The sequence below is a fragment of the Crotalus tigris genome, unplaced genomic scaffold (assembly GCF_016545835.1).
Source record: "Crotalus tigris isolate CLP2741 ecotype Arizona unplaced genomic scaffold, ASM1654583v1 scf7180000024506.7606697, whole genome shotgun sequence".
NCBI classification, from domain to species: Eukaryota; Metazoa; Chordata; class Lepidosauria; order Squamata; family Viperidae; genus Crotalus; species Crotalus tigris.
In genome coordinates, this window is record NW_024100678.1 from 1,848,809 (window position 1) to 1,865,106 (window position 16,298).

Sequence of the window (16,298 nt, forward strand, 5' to 3'; positions counted from 1 at the left end):
ATAAACGTATGCCAGATCTATTAGCTTAGTTTCAAATTTTCTTTTCAGAACTCCCATAATTCCATACCATATGACTGTTATGCTCTATAATATTCTATACACAGCAGCAAATAGCCAGCCGAGGAACATATGGGATATGGTTTTATAGAAGTTTTTATTAGCAAATTTGGTAGTCCCCAATAATTGTCAGAACTGTTCATAAATCAGTATTTGTAATACAGAATATGTGATTATGTTAGGCAGGAGAAAAATAATAGTTTCTAATAAAACAAGGAAGAATAAAATAGAGAAAAATGCTAAATAAATTTTAGGAAGGAGGATAAGTGACAAGCAGTGAAACCACATCTGAAGTAGCTTCCACAGTTCTGGGTATCACATTCCAGAAGGATATTGACAAGTTAGAAAAGGTCAGTGGAAGACACCAAAGATTAGAAAGGACATCTGGGGACATGCCTTATGTGGATAGGATGAAGGAACTTGAGTTCTTCAAATTGGAGAAAAGAAAAAAAGACTGAGGGATACATGATATTAATATTTAGGTACCCAGAAACTATTTTCCAATGCTACAGAGTGTGGGACCAGAAATAATAGGTATAATTACATTGAAGACCTCATTTAAATCTAAAGAAAAATGTTTTAGCTGTCAGTTCTGAATAACAGTAGAACAAACTACTAATAGAGGTTATGAATTCTCCATCTTTGGAAGCTTCTGTGAAGAGGATTCAATCAGATAGTTTAACTAGTTTTCATATACTGTATATTGCAGAGGTTTGATCTAACTCCACCGTTCTGTTAATTCTGTGAATTGATGTGTAACATCACACCATAGCATCATTCTTATTTTGCCATTCTGAAGCAAACAAAAATGTTGTTGGTGCGCTGGATGTAATTTTGTTGCTTGCCTGAAGCAATAGCTGCTCCATCTTAATAAGCTAGTATAGCAAAGTGAAATACAGTGTGTACATGCTCTCTTTGCAAGTCACGCAAATTTGCAAGCCTGTTTTCATAAGAAACAATTTCCCATTTTGAATAATTTGCCATCACTGGCAAGCTTGGTCACATACATTCTGACTGTAGATAATTTGTGAGCAATGCCTTACTGCTCTCTTTCATATTCTTCTCGTATTCCCTGACACGTGCACTAGGTGTCTAGAAGAATAAGCAATCTGAACGAAGATTTAAAGGAAATGCCACAGCTGTGAATAGCAGCAATATCCACAGAAGGAAGGTGAAACTGACAAAGTCTGTGTCGCATTGCAAGCCTGACCCAGCATTTTTTATGAAAGTAAGAAACCTCTGTGGACACCAATGACTGGGAAAACATACACATCCCACTCAAATGTACACATTTCCATCACACATCATGGTGCAATTCATTCTAAGACACAGATTGTGGCTGCAACTTACAGTTTTTCCTTAGAAATGCTCCATAAATATTACCCAAGTTTCAGAATTTGAATCATTGCCTGATGAAATGACAAGATTTCTTCAGAGAACCAAAGCTTTGTTTTGAGCCTGGGGTTGTTTTGAGGAGCTGCGTGCCAGTGGCCCACATAGGCATTGAGAAAAGCATTCAAATGATCCATCGACTGAAAAAAAAAAAAAAACCAAACCAAGATCCCCATATTCATCCTTTTCCTAGCAACAAGGAAAACAGAAATAAACCTCTGTTGAAAAAGCTAAGCGTGAATATGCAGCTGTTTGGTAAACATTCTGCTCGTGAAGATGCATATATCAGTCTTCTAATTTAACAATGAAACTACATCACTTACATGGCTCTCTGGTAATGAACTGAGGTACTGCATTGGGGGTAGCAGGAGTGCTGGGATTAGGAGTTCCCACTAATTTGCTCTTAGCCATCTTCGTATTGGCCTTTGCAAACTCTAGTCGGAGCGTCTGAGGGATTTCTGGGTCAAAACGAATTCCCTTTTGCAGAAAGAAAATAAAATAACAAGAATCATTTGATGTATCAACTGAACTGAATTGCACTAAAGGTACACTCAATCTGACTGACAAGGCTAGCAACAGCATTTCAACAAAGCAGAAGCTTCAAAGTAAAGATATCCAAGATGAAAGAGATGCCATTTTTCTGAGCTCTACCAAATAACAGCATGCCTTTAAAAGCTCTGTAATCTTTGCCAGATAAAATGCTTGATAGACAGACTGGCTTCTTAACAGGTTCATGGTTTACAAAGGAGCTCGGGAGGATAAAGCACCTATAGGGATGCCTGTTGCAATGGTGGCGAAAGACAAGGAAGAACAATGGCCAGACATGGTTACAACCCCATACTTTGGCCTACACTCTGGCTCCAGGAGTGGTGTGTTGGACTTCGGAAGGTTGACTTCCCTCTTTCATACAGCTTTTCCGGATTGAGTTTGGAAGACAGAAGCATATTTCTTATTATTTTTCAGATGTTGCGTTTTGGATTTGGAGAAGTTTTTTTCCTCTACTATTGAAATCTGTCTTAAATCTTTAAAGTAAACAACATATAAATGATTGTAATAAATGTCACGCGATGTCTTTGCAATATATTTTACATATTGTAGATTCAAAAGAATAAAATAGTTTTTCCTTCTATATCTGTTTTCTGGTTCTTTGGAGATTAACTCTCTTGTTTGGCTGACAAGAGTTATGTTGGCTGTTCTGTTGGGCTGAGTTCATTGTTGAGAGATAATATCTATGTTTTTGCCCTTGGATGAAAGACAGGAATGCAGTATTTGAAGTCTCTGGAGTAAATGAAGCTTAGGTATCGTATCCCTTTACAAAATATGGTTCATCTAATTATTATTGTGTTTCATTTAATGAAAATAGTTACTTATTTGAGCTTATACCATAAAAACCATGTACGTACAAGATACTCTTACTAGATTAACCCATTTTGTGAGTTTGCACAATACATTGGACCATAAAGTAAGGTAGAGGGCTGCATTTACCTATACAACGGACAAACGACATATATAATTAAAATTCACTACGCTTCGCACATTTTGCAGAAGCAGCCAGGAAGTCTTGATTGAGCAATTTTGCTTTTCCCCTTCTTCTTCCTCAAACAGGAGGTGGAGGAATTTTCTGTGCTTGGCTACAAGCCAGATAAGAAAAGAAGAGCCATTACGTTAGAAATTTGGGTTGAGTTCCAAGAAATGAGACCACCAATTGGTATTAGTGAAGTCAGATGCAGTATAGGTTTTGTGCTGGAATGTGGGAATGACCTTGGGAGTCAGGTGTTAATGTACAATAAAGTTAGTACTTCTAGGTGTACCTCTTGTCTGGACTGCCTTATAAAGCTGACAGATTTTGCTTTATTTTATGAACAGTGATCTCAGCTCCAGCATTATGTTGTATATTGTGGGAGATCCTAAATTGACAGAGCTGATTGAGATCTGTCTCTTCAGATGCAACTGATCATTCCCTTTCTCCTTTTTAACTATGCAAAAGAAGTAAGAGAAGAAAACAAGAGCAGTAACATGTAAATCATAAGGAGGTTGGGGATCCTCAAAATGAAATAATTAGAGAAAGGATGAAGAGGGAATAGAAGCAAGCAGCAAATTAAGCTTGAATTCCTCTTCTTCATTTTTAATTAAAAGCATATCAGTTTAGTCAACTGCATTTTAAATCCCCTCAAAGACATTAAAGACAAAAATTAGAATTAATAAGGTTGTTTAAAATGGCAATTATAAGGCTTTGAAGTTTCACTTGAGAAACAGAAGCTCATGGGCTAAATATCCAGCCATCAAAACTTAGGCTAGACATCCTCTGATCCTCAGATTTATCAAGCCTCAATAAAATGTGTGTACTTTATTGTCAACTGCAACCTCCCATCTCCAAGACGAGCAGAGCTAATCCTCAAAGAGGTTATCAAGGCCACCTATCTTGGGAAGAAAAAGCGGACCATAAGAGAATACCATTTCCCTGTGCTGAAAACTCTCCTTCCTTACAGAAGCCGCTGGGGATTGTTTCCCTGTGATGATGACAGGGCCATCTTTTTTTTTTTTTGAAGTTATGCCCTCCTCTTGTTTTTCAGGAATGACAATATAAACGAAACATGAAGCACTGATGTGTAAATTGCTTTGCTTACCTTTACCCTCCCCACTTTCTTTGCCACCTGGTTCATGTCATACTATATATTGTAAACCCAAGAATAGAGTTTGGGGAGGAAGAAACTGAATACGACCTTACTGAAAATCTTAGTCACAAAGAGAGGATCGTCTTTCCTGTGATTTAGAATTTTGGAGTATAAAATAATGTCAGCCTCCATCTGCAGTCAGAAAAGCTGTATACCTGCATGAGATTTACATCTAGAATAAACAATTTAACAAATTGACTGTGCTGGCAAGGAGCATTTTCAAACTACAGTGAATTCTTATTATTTATGCTGGTTAGAGTCTCGGGTCACATATTTTTGTCAACCGATCAATACTTAATCTTGTTTTATGTGTCTTTCTGCTTAAAAGACAACTTATTTAATGCATATATTTCTTACAAATATACCCAGTACTGGGGAAAAAATCTTAAAGTTTAAACATTTAAAGTTTTATAAAAACTTATTTTATTTTTCAAGGAGCTGTAGGGATGTATGATGGAGCAGTGCTCTGTGAGGTTAAGTCTAGGGCAGGGGTTTGATGGAACCTATTCTGCAGAAGATACTGTATTGTATTTTCTCTGTAAGGCACAAAACAGCCTTCTTGCACACAGGACCACTAGGCTTGGGGGCTATTTAACCAGCCTGACCATCAGTATGAGAGAAGGAAGAGCATTTGACTTGTTGGACCACAACTGGAAATGTGTACATTAGCTGACTCAATTTTGTTTTTACTATTCTGCACATGAATATGAAAATGCTACAAATGCTATTGGCTTTGAATTTACAAATAAATGTTACTGAATAGGTGAGTTAAAAAGTACAGAACCAGTGAATAATGAAGATTTTCTCTATATTCTGAGAGTTGGCGCTATAGGACAAGGTCGACTTAAACAAGCAGCAGAATACACTTTTTAATGCAAAAGGCACTGATATAAATCTGAGCCCTCCAGTTTAAAAACGGATGAAGTTGCAGAAACTTCATCCAGATCAATTAATATGGAGCCTTTTCTGTCATGGCAACTACCTTTTAGAACACCATCCCCCAGAGCAATGCTTTTCAACCTTGGCAACTTTAAGATGTGTGGACCAACTCTCAGAATTGCCCAGCCACCATGGCTGGCTGGAGAATTCTGACAGTTGAAGTCCACACATCTTAAAGTTGCTAAGGTGGGAAACACTGACCAGAGAGTAGATTAGATTGACACTCCTGGGGATCCAGTTTTGATGCAAAGCCTATTAAATGGTTATGCTTAAGGCTGTGTTTTCTATCTCGCCTGCTGAATATGTTTTATTTTTTATATAGTTTAAAAAATATTTTTTTATGTTTTGTTGGTTTACACATTCACTTATGTGAGATGGGTATATGTATATATATGAATCAAATGAACCAACCAATCCTTATGTGGATGGTTAAATAATCTGACCTGATATAATATTTTCGTATACTAGGGACATTGTAGGAGAACTTTGTTAATCTATTGGAAACAAACAAACAAACAAAACAAAAAAAATCAGGAGAGTCTGATGCTGCTTTTTACAACAAATGAAAGACACAAGGCTTTTGGTGCTGCAGCATAAGATCAAAAAAGTTTATGATTTTGAATAAACTTGTTAGGCAGAAAAACCAGACTCTTCCTGAGTTTTTTTCTATACCATGAAGATCCTAGCACTACTTTCATTGCAGGCAAATACTGCAGGCCATGAGATAGGAAAACACAGCCAAAATATAAGCATGTGACATTTTTTAATAATGGCCATTTCAGACCCTGCTGGCTTTCCCCTGCAAATGCCCAGCAAGTTTCTCAATTCAATGTACGAATGTCCTTCTTATTGTCATCCTTGTCCTCTCTGCTTCCTTGATTCTGACTAGTCCTCCACTGTGGTAGTCGATGGGGGATCACATAAGATGGCAGCAGCCAGTGCCCTCTTCCACCCTTGCCCTTTCCTCCTGTGCTTGTTTTTGTAGAGACAACGTAATTTTAAGTACTTCAGTTATGTGCAAGAGAGTGACCAAGTTGTCTCTCAGGACAGCCAGGAATGATGGTAGAAAAGAGATCAAGTGCTAAGGAGGAAGTCTACATCTCTGAGCAGATGACAAGGTATTCCCATTGCTGAGAAACTGTCCTCTCTGTACCTTCAGAACAAAAGCTGCCAAGCAATCTGTGTGACATTTCTGTTGCAAGAGCAGAAATAAAACATTGATGGATTAAGCTCCTGATTATATTCACAAGCTCCCGAGCAAAGTAGGGGTATACATGTGTAGGGCCACTCTAGGTTTAGGCAGCCCTTTCATGTGCAAAGAGCCTATAAGGAGCATATAGAAGCACACTGGCAATGTTCAAGGCCCTTAAGCAGACAGAGTGAGACAATACTTAGCAGAGTGTTGCTAGCTTTTGTTTCCACAAAAACAGGCTAAGAACAGGAAATGGCAAAGCAAAAATACTGGGTTATTAATTATACAGTACTATACAAGGCACAAACACTGATCCATAAGAGTTTCTCCGCTGAAAAAGCAGCAACTGAAAGACATGTAAATTGTGGGGGAGAAAAACACTGAAATTCCTATTTGGTGTTTTCTGATGTAACCTGAGCAGGTTGTTTTTAGTCCCCAGCCAGAATTCTTGGCCATGTTTTTGAAAGAAATTTGTCCAGTGCTTATCTGATAGATGCTTTAGCGAGTCATCAGTTAAATTCTCCACAGTTCAAGGAGGGTTCTGGGATGTGCAAAAATCAGGACTGCTAATAATGTCAAAGAAAGAAACAACTTGACATCAGAGTAGCTGGATAGGATGGATATTAGTAGGCTCCCAAAAAGAGTAAACTGTGACAGGAAGTTCCAGTCAGACTAATGAAGGGGCATCTTCCCCCTCCGATTGACTGTAGAACACCTCTCTCCATGAATTGCTGACTTTCTAAATGCATGAAGTCCATACCATTATCCCTATCTCTTTCAAGAAAGATATACTTGTATAACATAAGATGCATACAATACATAATTCATTCAATATGATTTAAAAGCGGAACTGTTTCGATGAGCTTCTGAGTCCTCATTACAAAAAAAAATCTGGCATCTTTTTTTTTCTTTTGATCTGTTGACATGGTGAATTATTTTAATGTGGCTATTAGGGGGTTATTTTTAGATGTTTTAATTGTGGTTTTATTGTCCAAAGTTGATATGATCAGTTGATATAGAAATAATGTAAACAAAAATAAATGAAGTGGTAGAGTGTGGGGAGAAGTTTTACTTTCTGATCCTGCAGAATATGACTAATGCAAAGATCTTTTAGTCCAGTGGAAAGAACCTTGAAATAAATTGAGAAGAAAACCTGCATTTCATGGTGTTAAAATTCACTTTCAATTCATTCAACCCAAGTTGTATTTTGTGCACACAGTAGGGCTGTACATTGTGATATTGTACATTGCATCTTTCCAGTTAATTTTAATGCAGAAAAAAAATTGCACCTGGAAATGTAGCATACTTTTTCAAGTCTTTCACTAAACTGTGTGGGAATCTGAGCCATTGAACAACAACAACAAAAAATCAACACAGAATGTCTTGTTCCAAATTAAAGTCTCAACATCCTTTTAAAACCTCAGAAATTTAAATGACCTAATTTGTTTGGTAGTAAAATCTGGGGCCATAGGCTTTACAGCAAGTCACATTCTTAAAACATCTTTAGCATCAGCACCATATAAGGTAGTCTGTATCCTGCTCTGTTCCCTCAGATCCCTGGAGATTAGCAGAGCCAAACAGAGATTGTACATTAAAAATGAAGATAGAAATATAGACTAAAAACAAGAGTCCTTACCGTATGCTTTTATTCTAGTAGGAAAAGATTACTTTCTGTACTCAAAAATGAAAAAGAACCGTCTTAATGACCATCCATGTCGAGGTTAACTCTGTACACACAGATGTTATTTTCCAGGGGCTAATTTGCAGATTTACAAAGCTGTTTTACTATACTCCATCTCATCCCAGGGAATCATGCTGCTGCCCTAAAGGGCTCCCACAAAATGCCCTTGTTGTATACCCTACTATCAATGCAGTTTTAATGCATAACATTCTATGTTTCGAAAGATCGTGACTGATAGTCACGACTGCTGAAATTCCAGCCCCACCAAACATCAGTCATGTAAAAGAAATCTCCAAGCACAACCTGTTGTCTGACACCTAGTAATTGTCTGAACTAGTGCGGCTGCTGGATGAGTGCTATTGAACAGCTGAAGTTTGAGAAAAGAGTTTAGTTGGGGCAAAGTGTGGGAATTACAAAGGGGGCGTTGTCTTACCTGAACGCCTTTTCTCAGCAGGATGATGTAGAGTCCAAATGGATGGGGTTCTATGACGGCCTTCCTGCCTGGCAGACTGGGTAAAAACTTCGGCCACACCCCTTCCTTTGGGCGTGACCCCAGTTTTGACTTAGGCGAGAAACTTTGTTGGAATTAACCTTGCAGCTCTTTATTATATCTTTATTATATCCCTGCCTAGACCTATCCTCTGGGTGGGCTTGGACTCTACATCATCCTGCTGAGAAAAGGCGTTCAGGTAAGACAACGCCCCTTCTCCAGCAGGATGACTGTAGAGTCCAAATGGATGGGACATACCAAAGCCCTCATGTCCCCCTGGGAGGGAATGTCTAGGCTACCGAACTCTGAGCAGATACGACCTGTTGAAGAACTCTTCTGCCAAAAGCCGCGTCTGCTGCTGCTAGGGAGTCTAAACGGTAATGTCGAATGAAAACCGAAGGTGAGGACCAGGTTGCGGCCCTGCAAATCTCCTCCACCGGAGCTTGCGTTAGCCACGCCGCAGATGTGGCTGCGCTCCGAGTTGAGTGGGCAGTCACCTGATTGGGTGCTGGCAAATCCTGTGAGACGTAGGCCTGCGCTATGCAGGCTCTGATCCACCTGCCTATGGTGGAAGAAGATACCTTCTTTCCCATAGTTGATGGTTGAAAGGACACAAATAATGCTTCAGTCTTTCGGAAAGCCGAGGTGCGTTTCACGTAGAAACACAGTGCTCTCCGTACGTCTAGCTTGTGCCATCTGTGTTCTAGCTTATGTTTGGGTCTTGGACAGAAATCAGGAAGCGTAAGTTCCTGAGATCTGTGAAAGGTGCTATTTACCTTCGGGATGAAGGTCGGGTCTGGTCTAAGAACGACCCTGTCTTTGAAAAAGGTACACAGATCCTTCCTTACTGACAGTGCTGCTAGTTCTGAAATTCTCCTTGCCGAAGTAATTGCCACAAGGAAAGCTACCTTCAGTGATAGGTGATGGAGTGAGCATGTTTCAAGAGGTTCGAAGGGTGCAGATGTCAAGGCTAGAAGGACCCTAGGCAGGTTCCAGGACGGGTACCTGTGTATGACTGGGGGCTTTGTGTTAGACGCCCCTTTTAAAAAGGCATTAATCGCTGGATGTTGTGCTAGGGAAGTTAAGTTGTCGCAGGAGAGTACGGTTGAGAGGGCCGATATCTGTCTGCGGATGGTATTGACTGATAGGCCCCTATTAAGACCCTCCAATAGGTAGTCTAGGATATTGGGGATAGATACTGCGGTCGGGTCTAGGTGAAGCGAAGCGCACCACCTACAGAATCCCTTCCATGTAGCGTCGTAAATCCTATTGGTGGACGCCCTTCGTGATGCCTGTATGATCGATATCACCCCTGCAGAATAAGATTGTTTAGTTAAGCTTTGCCGCTCAAATGCCAAGCGGCTAGTTGTAGCCACTGGGGATCTGGGTGTACAAGCTTGCCCTGACTGAGTTTTACCCTGTCCGGGGGAATCCTCCACGGAGGTGATATCGAAAGGTCCACGAGGTCGGCAAACCACGGGCGCCGTGGCCAGTGAGGGGCAATGCAGACCATTTCTGCGCCCTCCAGGATCATCTTGCGTATGGTTGCCGGTATTAGTGGCAGCGGTGGGAAGGCGTACAGGAGTTGCGCCGGCCACCGGCACCTGAGAGCATCCGTTCCCTCCGATCCCGGGGACGGGAATCTGGAGAAGAACCTGGGGAGTTGTGTATTCTTGTGGTTGGCAAATAGATCTAGGTGCGGTTGTCCGAACCTCCGGGAGATCTCCTCGAAGAGAGCCGGGTCCAGACGCCATTCCGACTGGTCCACCTTGGCTCTGCTCAGGGAGTCTGCCTGGGTGTTTGTTTCCCCTGAGATGTGTTCCGCTCTGATGGAACTCACATTGGCTTCTGCCCACCGAGCCAGAGCCAATGCTTCTTTCATTAGTTCCACTGATCTCGTTCCTCCCTCCTTGTTTACATGTGCCTTGGCTGCTACATTGTCTGTAAGCACGAGGACGTGCCTCCTCGTTACTAGGTGTGAGAAATGACGGAGGGCCAGGTGTATGGCCCGGAGCTCTAGCCAGTTGATGCTGTGTGACAGGTCCTTCTGACCCCACTGGCCCTGTGCTATCTGGGTCCCCAGATGGGCTCCCCATCCGAACAGGCTCGCATCTGTCGTGAGCGTGACCCTGTTCGGTTCCCTGAATATGCTCCCCTTGAGTGTCATGGGGGATAGCCACCATTTTAGTGATTTCATCACCTGTGCTGGTACCAGCACACTCCTGTTGGAGGTGCTGAGGTTCCTCCTCTGGTAGGGTAGGAGGAACCACTGCAACTCCCTCGAGTGGAGCCTTGCCCATGGGATGATGCCCATGCAAGATATCATCTTTCCCAGGAGCTTCGAGAGTTGTAGCAAGGGCACTCTCCTGATCTCTTGAATTTGGTGGATTAGCTTGGATATGTTGATCAGTCGCTCCTGGGAAAGGAATACCCTGCACTGTGACGTGTCTATCACCGCGCCCAGGTGTTGCAGTCTCCTTGAGGGAATGAGGTGGCTCTTGTTTAGATTGACCGAGAATCCGTGCCCCTGTAGGGTTCGGATTGTGGTCTTGAGGTCTGTCCTTGCTTGTTCCCGAGATCTGGACTGAATCAAGATGTCGTCCAGATAAAACTGGACGCGAACCGGAATCAACCTGAGATGGGCCGCTAGTACAGCTAAGATCTTTGTGAATACCCTTGGTGCTGACGACAGTCCGAAGGGTAATGCCCTGTATTGGTAATGTCGCCCCGCGTAGGTAAATCTGAGGAATTTCCGGTAGCTGGAGTGGATGGGGATGTGTAGGTACGCCTCTGTGAGATCTATTGAGGATAGTAGATCGTCTTCCCTGACGCTGGCTAGTATGGACTTTAAGGAGTGCATTTTGAACCTCCTGTACTTTATGAAATAGTTCAGGCCCTTCAGGTCCAAGATTGCTCTCCACCCTCCTGATGTCTTTGGGATAACGAAGAGGATAGAATAAAATCCTCTTCCTTCCTCTTCCTTTGGTACCTTCTCTATTGCTTGAATTGACAGGAGGTGATCTATGGCCGAAGTTATCAGCCTTGTCTTGTGTGCTCTTCTGGAGATGGGACATCTGATGAACCGGTTTGGAGGGGGAGAACAGAAGTCTAAGGTCAGGCCATGCCTGATCGTTTCCAGGACCCAGGCGTCGGTAGTGGTCTGTTCCCAGACCTCGGTGAAATTTCCTAACCGACCCCCGATGGGTGTATCCTGTTTGGCGTCACTTGGTACGCTTAAAGGATCTGCCTCCCGCTCCTCTATATGGGCGTCTGGACTGGAACTGGCCCCTGGCTCCCGGGCTTTGGCGATCCTGGGTTCGATCCTGTCTCGGGTAGAAGGATCGTGAGCCTCTGGGCCAGTCCCAGGATTGCCCTGATCGAAAGGGCTGCCTCCATTCCCAGGGGCTTCCTGGGCGGGAGCCCTGCCTCCGGAAGTCCTGACTGCCTCTCCTGTCTAACTTCTTTGATGGATGTACTAGGATTTTTTTCTTGTCTCTGCCTTCGCTGACATGTGGATCCAGAATGGAACCAAATAGGGCCTCTCCACTGTATTTGGACGTCGAGAGACGCCATTTGGACCTCAGGTCTGTCTTCCAGTTTTTGAGCCACAGTAGCCTACGCGAGGCCACTGTGGCCGCAATGGATCTTGCCGCATACTTTGTTGCGTACAGTGAAGCGTCAGACATGAACTGAGAGGCCGCGAGGAGTTTGGCCAATGTCTGGTGTACTCTGACCTGGTCTGGAGGCACCGTGCCCTGCAGTTCCCTCAGCCACATGATGCAGGCCCTCGCGAAGAATGATGATGAGGTGGCTGCTCTGGCCGCCCAGGCTGCAGCCATGTGGGAACGCCGGAAGGAGTGTTCAAATTTCTTCTCCTCAGGTTTCAAGACCTCCGCCATGTCTCCTGGAATCGCGGAGGTAGAGAATAATGAGATCAAGGGGTTATCTACAGTGGGAACCTCTAACATGTTAGAGAAGGAGGGAGATAGGTTGAAAAGCTTTCTTTCCGCGCTGTTAGGAGCCGGTGGGCTTGCAAGTGAGGACCATTGTTCCTCCAGCGTGGTCATGAAGACCTCCGCACATGGAATGTACTTGTCCTGTGGGACCTTTTTGGCAAACAGAGGGTTGGCCTCCTTGCTAGTCGATGGCCTCTCATCCTGTACTGATGTTAGGCTGACTGTGGAAACTGCCTTAATCAGGAGTGATTTTAGGAGCGCTGGGTTAAAGAGGCCAGAGCTCGTCTCCTGCTCAGGTGCGGTTTCCTCGTCCTCCGATAGGGGCATGTCTGACATGTCAAGATCTACTGAGTCACCCTCTCCTAGTTGAGAGGAAGATTCAGAGATGTTGGTAGGGGGTGGCCTAGCTCGTCCCTTACGGGGTGTGTGAAAGGCCACTTGCCCTTTGGAGGCCATGAATTGGGAGAATGCATCCTGCATGAATGCCTGAAATCGTGCCGACCATATGTTCTCCTGCGCTTTGTCGCTGGGGTGAGGCGCTGGAGTGTGGTCGGGTGAGGGAGAAGAAGCTGGTGAGGAGGGATTGGAGGAATCTAACTGTTCAGTTTCCCCAGGAGGAGACCAAGTCTTGAGCACTTCCTCGGCAGTAGGTTCTGTGCTGGTCGCCACTGGGACAGGGGAAACCAAATTTGTCCCATTGGCATTGGATCTCTGTGCCTGCTAATTTGTCTTTCTAAAGCCAAATGTCTCCTCAGAGCCTCTCGCTCAGCCGTTTTAGACTGTCCCTTCTGAGTAAGGTGCTTTGTTTTAGCTTTCTTCTTCCCCCCCACCTCTGATTCAGAGGATCTGCGTTTTCGCTGCTGTTGTGGGGGGGACAATTGAGGGACCTGTGTGACTGAATACGAGACATTGTCTGCCATTGTGCCAGACACCCCGAGTAGGAAATGCCTGGGATGGGGGAATGAGGTACGCAGATCAGAGGCAGATGCTTGGGACTGTGCCCTCCTCTGCCTATACAAACAATGGCCGGACAGACAGGATTCTTTGGACCGAAGATCCTGCAAGGCAGTGACTAAAGGCCACTATGGGAACAGTTAGGGAAGAATGTTCCTCCTCACCTCCTCACCTAGTCCAGACAAGGTGCAGTTCATATGTCTCTCTCTCTCCCCCAGTCTGTGGCTGTGGCAACAGACCACGATAGGAAACGGTTATTTTACTTTCCCTCTTCCTTCCTCTGTCTCAGTTTCCTTGGGTAACCTCAGATCCTTGCAAGGGAAAAAGCCCTTTGTTTGCCGGAAAATGGAGTCCGGGTGAAGGCCCCGCCCCCAAGGGGAAACGGCGGGAAGATCAAGTTCCAAAATGGTGAATGGGGAAGAAGCCACGCCTCCCAATGGAAGCCCGGGAATCCACGAGGTTCAAGAGTAATGGCGGATCCTGATTTTTGCAATCAGGAAGACTCCTCTAGTCATGAGGGGCTGCGCCTTTCCTCTGGGTATAGGGGAATTCAGCGCCGGCTTTGCTCTTGCCGCGCTGTTTATCGCGCCGCTCAGCTGATCGCAGCCGAGCGGCGACCTGGTTTGCCGCTTCCCGCGCGGCTCAGCTGTTTCGCGCCGTGGCGCTCAGCTCCCTCGGCCAGGCTGCTCAGCTGTTGGGAGGGCCCGGAGGGCTACGCGCAACCCGGTGAAAACCCCCCCCCGCGCCGAACAGCTGCTCGGCGGGCCGGAAGAAAGCGAGCGATCCGGCCCGTTCCGAGCCTCCCCGGCTAGCCCCACTCACGAGTCCGCCGATCCTGTTCTAATCGCTGCCGGGAAGTTTCTCTTGTCAAGGGAAGAAGAGGGGATTCCTTTTTTTTTTTTTTTTTTGAGTTTAAATTCGTTTGTTTCTGAGAGCTGCCTCTCGCACTTGTACCAGGCTTCGAGACTGAGTCAAAACTGGGGTCACGCCCAAAGGAAGGGGTGTGGCCGAAGTTTTTACCCAGTCTGCCAGGCAGGAAGGCCGTCATAGAACCCCATCCATTTGGACTCTACAGTCATCCTGCTGGAGATGTGGGAAACGCACAGAGCATTGCTGGCTGTGGAATTCTGGGAGTTGAAGTCCACATGCCTTAAAATTGTCAAGGTTGAGAAACACTGGTCTACAGGAAACTATCAGAACCTATTGGAGCTACAGGTTGGTCAACATGGAATATATCTTTTCAGGCTACCTCTTCCATGAGCAGCTATGTATACCACACCTGCCACCACATTCTACAGATGAGATAAGAGGAAAAGTACCATTTCCAGAATAGAGCAATCAAACCCAGGCTGCCTCTAATTTAGATGGATGATAAGATACAGTTGATGACACATGGATACGTCCTCTGACTGATTCTCATACTGGTGCAAGGGTACTATGTAGATTTGCTCAAACTATACAATTTTTTTTTACAATAAGCCAAAGGGGTTATTGGAAATAAAATTGATGTTAGAGACATGGCTTTGCATCTTCTCATTTAAGAAGGTTCTAAAATAAAAACATAAATCAGCTGAAGCTGGAAACTTAATGGGCATAAGAGATGTTCAGAAATGCACTAGTGTGTCTGGGTACCATGATGCCTATCCCTTCCTTAAACATGCTCAGTACTATTAATCAAAAGAATGAAATATATATTTATTTATATCTCTCAGTTGATCTGTTTATGAATTATTCTGGAGTCTGTTAACAGCAACTACTTTTTCAGAGCATGTCAGCTGCATCTTATCTGTCTGGATTTGTAATCTGATGACAGGATGAATGAAACATCTCATTTCTTGATAGCAAAATGTCTACATGGCTGTCTATTTGGAACTAATGTTCCCAGTGTACCATACTAATGTCTGATACACTTTTCATGTGATATTCAGTGGCACTATGCCAGAGTAGCTTAACCATGCATAAGCCATATCAATACCCGTAAGTCTTTTCCTAGTCATACAGCAAGCTTGTCTCAACTTGAGCTGTATTTCATCGGTGGTAATGAGTCTCCACGACAAACATCATATGTGTCAGCCTGGGAGAAGAAAGATAAGCAGTACAAAGGTAAGGAGAAGGAGAAAAAGACACTATGATTTAGAAATGAAGGAGTAGAAAAGAGAGTTGTTACTCATTTGTCTAAAGATTTATAGGCTACCAATGATCAAAGATCTCTTTTATAGAGGAGAGGCTTGCAAATAAACTTCACATAGCTCTTACTCAAATATCTATATCGCCTTGGTTGCCCTTCTCAACTATTTTTGATATAAAAAAGAGAAAAGAAAAATGTGCACAATTGCTATCTCACTCCATAGCTACATTTTTACTGGCACAGATCTAGGATATAAAGGATAAAGGGCAATTTCCTACAGAAAAACAGCAGAGGAAAGAATCCCTACAAAGCCTTCTGCAGAACCAGTTAATTCTCATCCCTAAATGATAAAAAAGCCTAGAAATTTAAACTGTAGTCTAATTCTAATTTTGAACTGCAATTCATTCTTTTTTTGGCCTCTTCCCATGTGTTTTGGCAAGGTTTAGACTAACTTCTATAGAATAAAAACTTCTCCTTTTATGTTATTGTACAAAATTCTACCCATATGAGGGTGAATGCATATATAGTACTAAGCAAAATATAGCAGAAAATGTATGTGATTTTAATATGCATTATGTATATAAAAGCTCTAGAAGTTGCCATTTGCAATATTTCTTTTATTCACTTCATACATCACACATTTTTTGGTTATGCAAACCTGAAGACAAACAAATTTGGGACTGTTTGCAAAAAGGATTAAAACATCAATGTCTGCTTGCTTAGGCAGACAATTTATTTTAGAAAAATATGGTGTACTAAGTCAGAGTAGCATGTTTAGATAAAAAGATGAGGCTTCTATTGTGCAATAATGTAATTTTATAAGAATTCCATATA

The 16,298-nt window shown here is 43.2% G+C and overlaps 1 protein-coding gene across 1 annotated transcript in view; it reads right to left on the minus strand.

The window, feature by feature from the left end:
* Nucleotides 1-16,298, minus strand: part of RBPMS (RNA binding protein, mRNA processing factor) — an 83,352-nt gene that overhangs the window by 33,448 nt on the left and 33,606 nt on the right. The window contains exon 6 of the mRNA XM_039333537.1: nt 1,773-1,926. Within this exon, the coding sequence (XP_039189471.1) occupies nt 1,773-1,926 (154 nt within the window). The remainder of the gene's footprint in view (nt 1-1,772; nt 1,927-16,298) is intronic.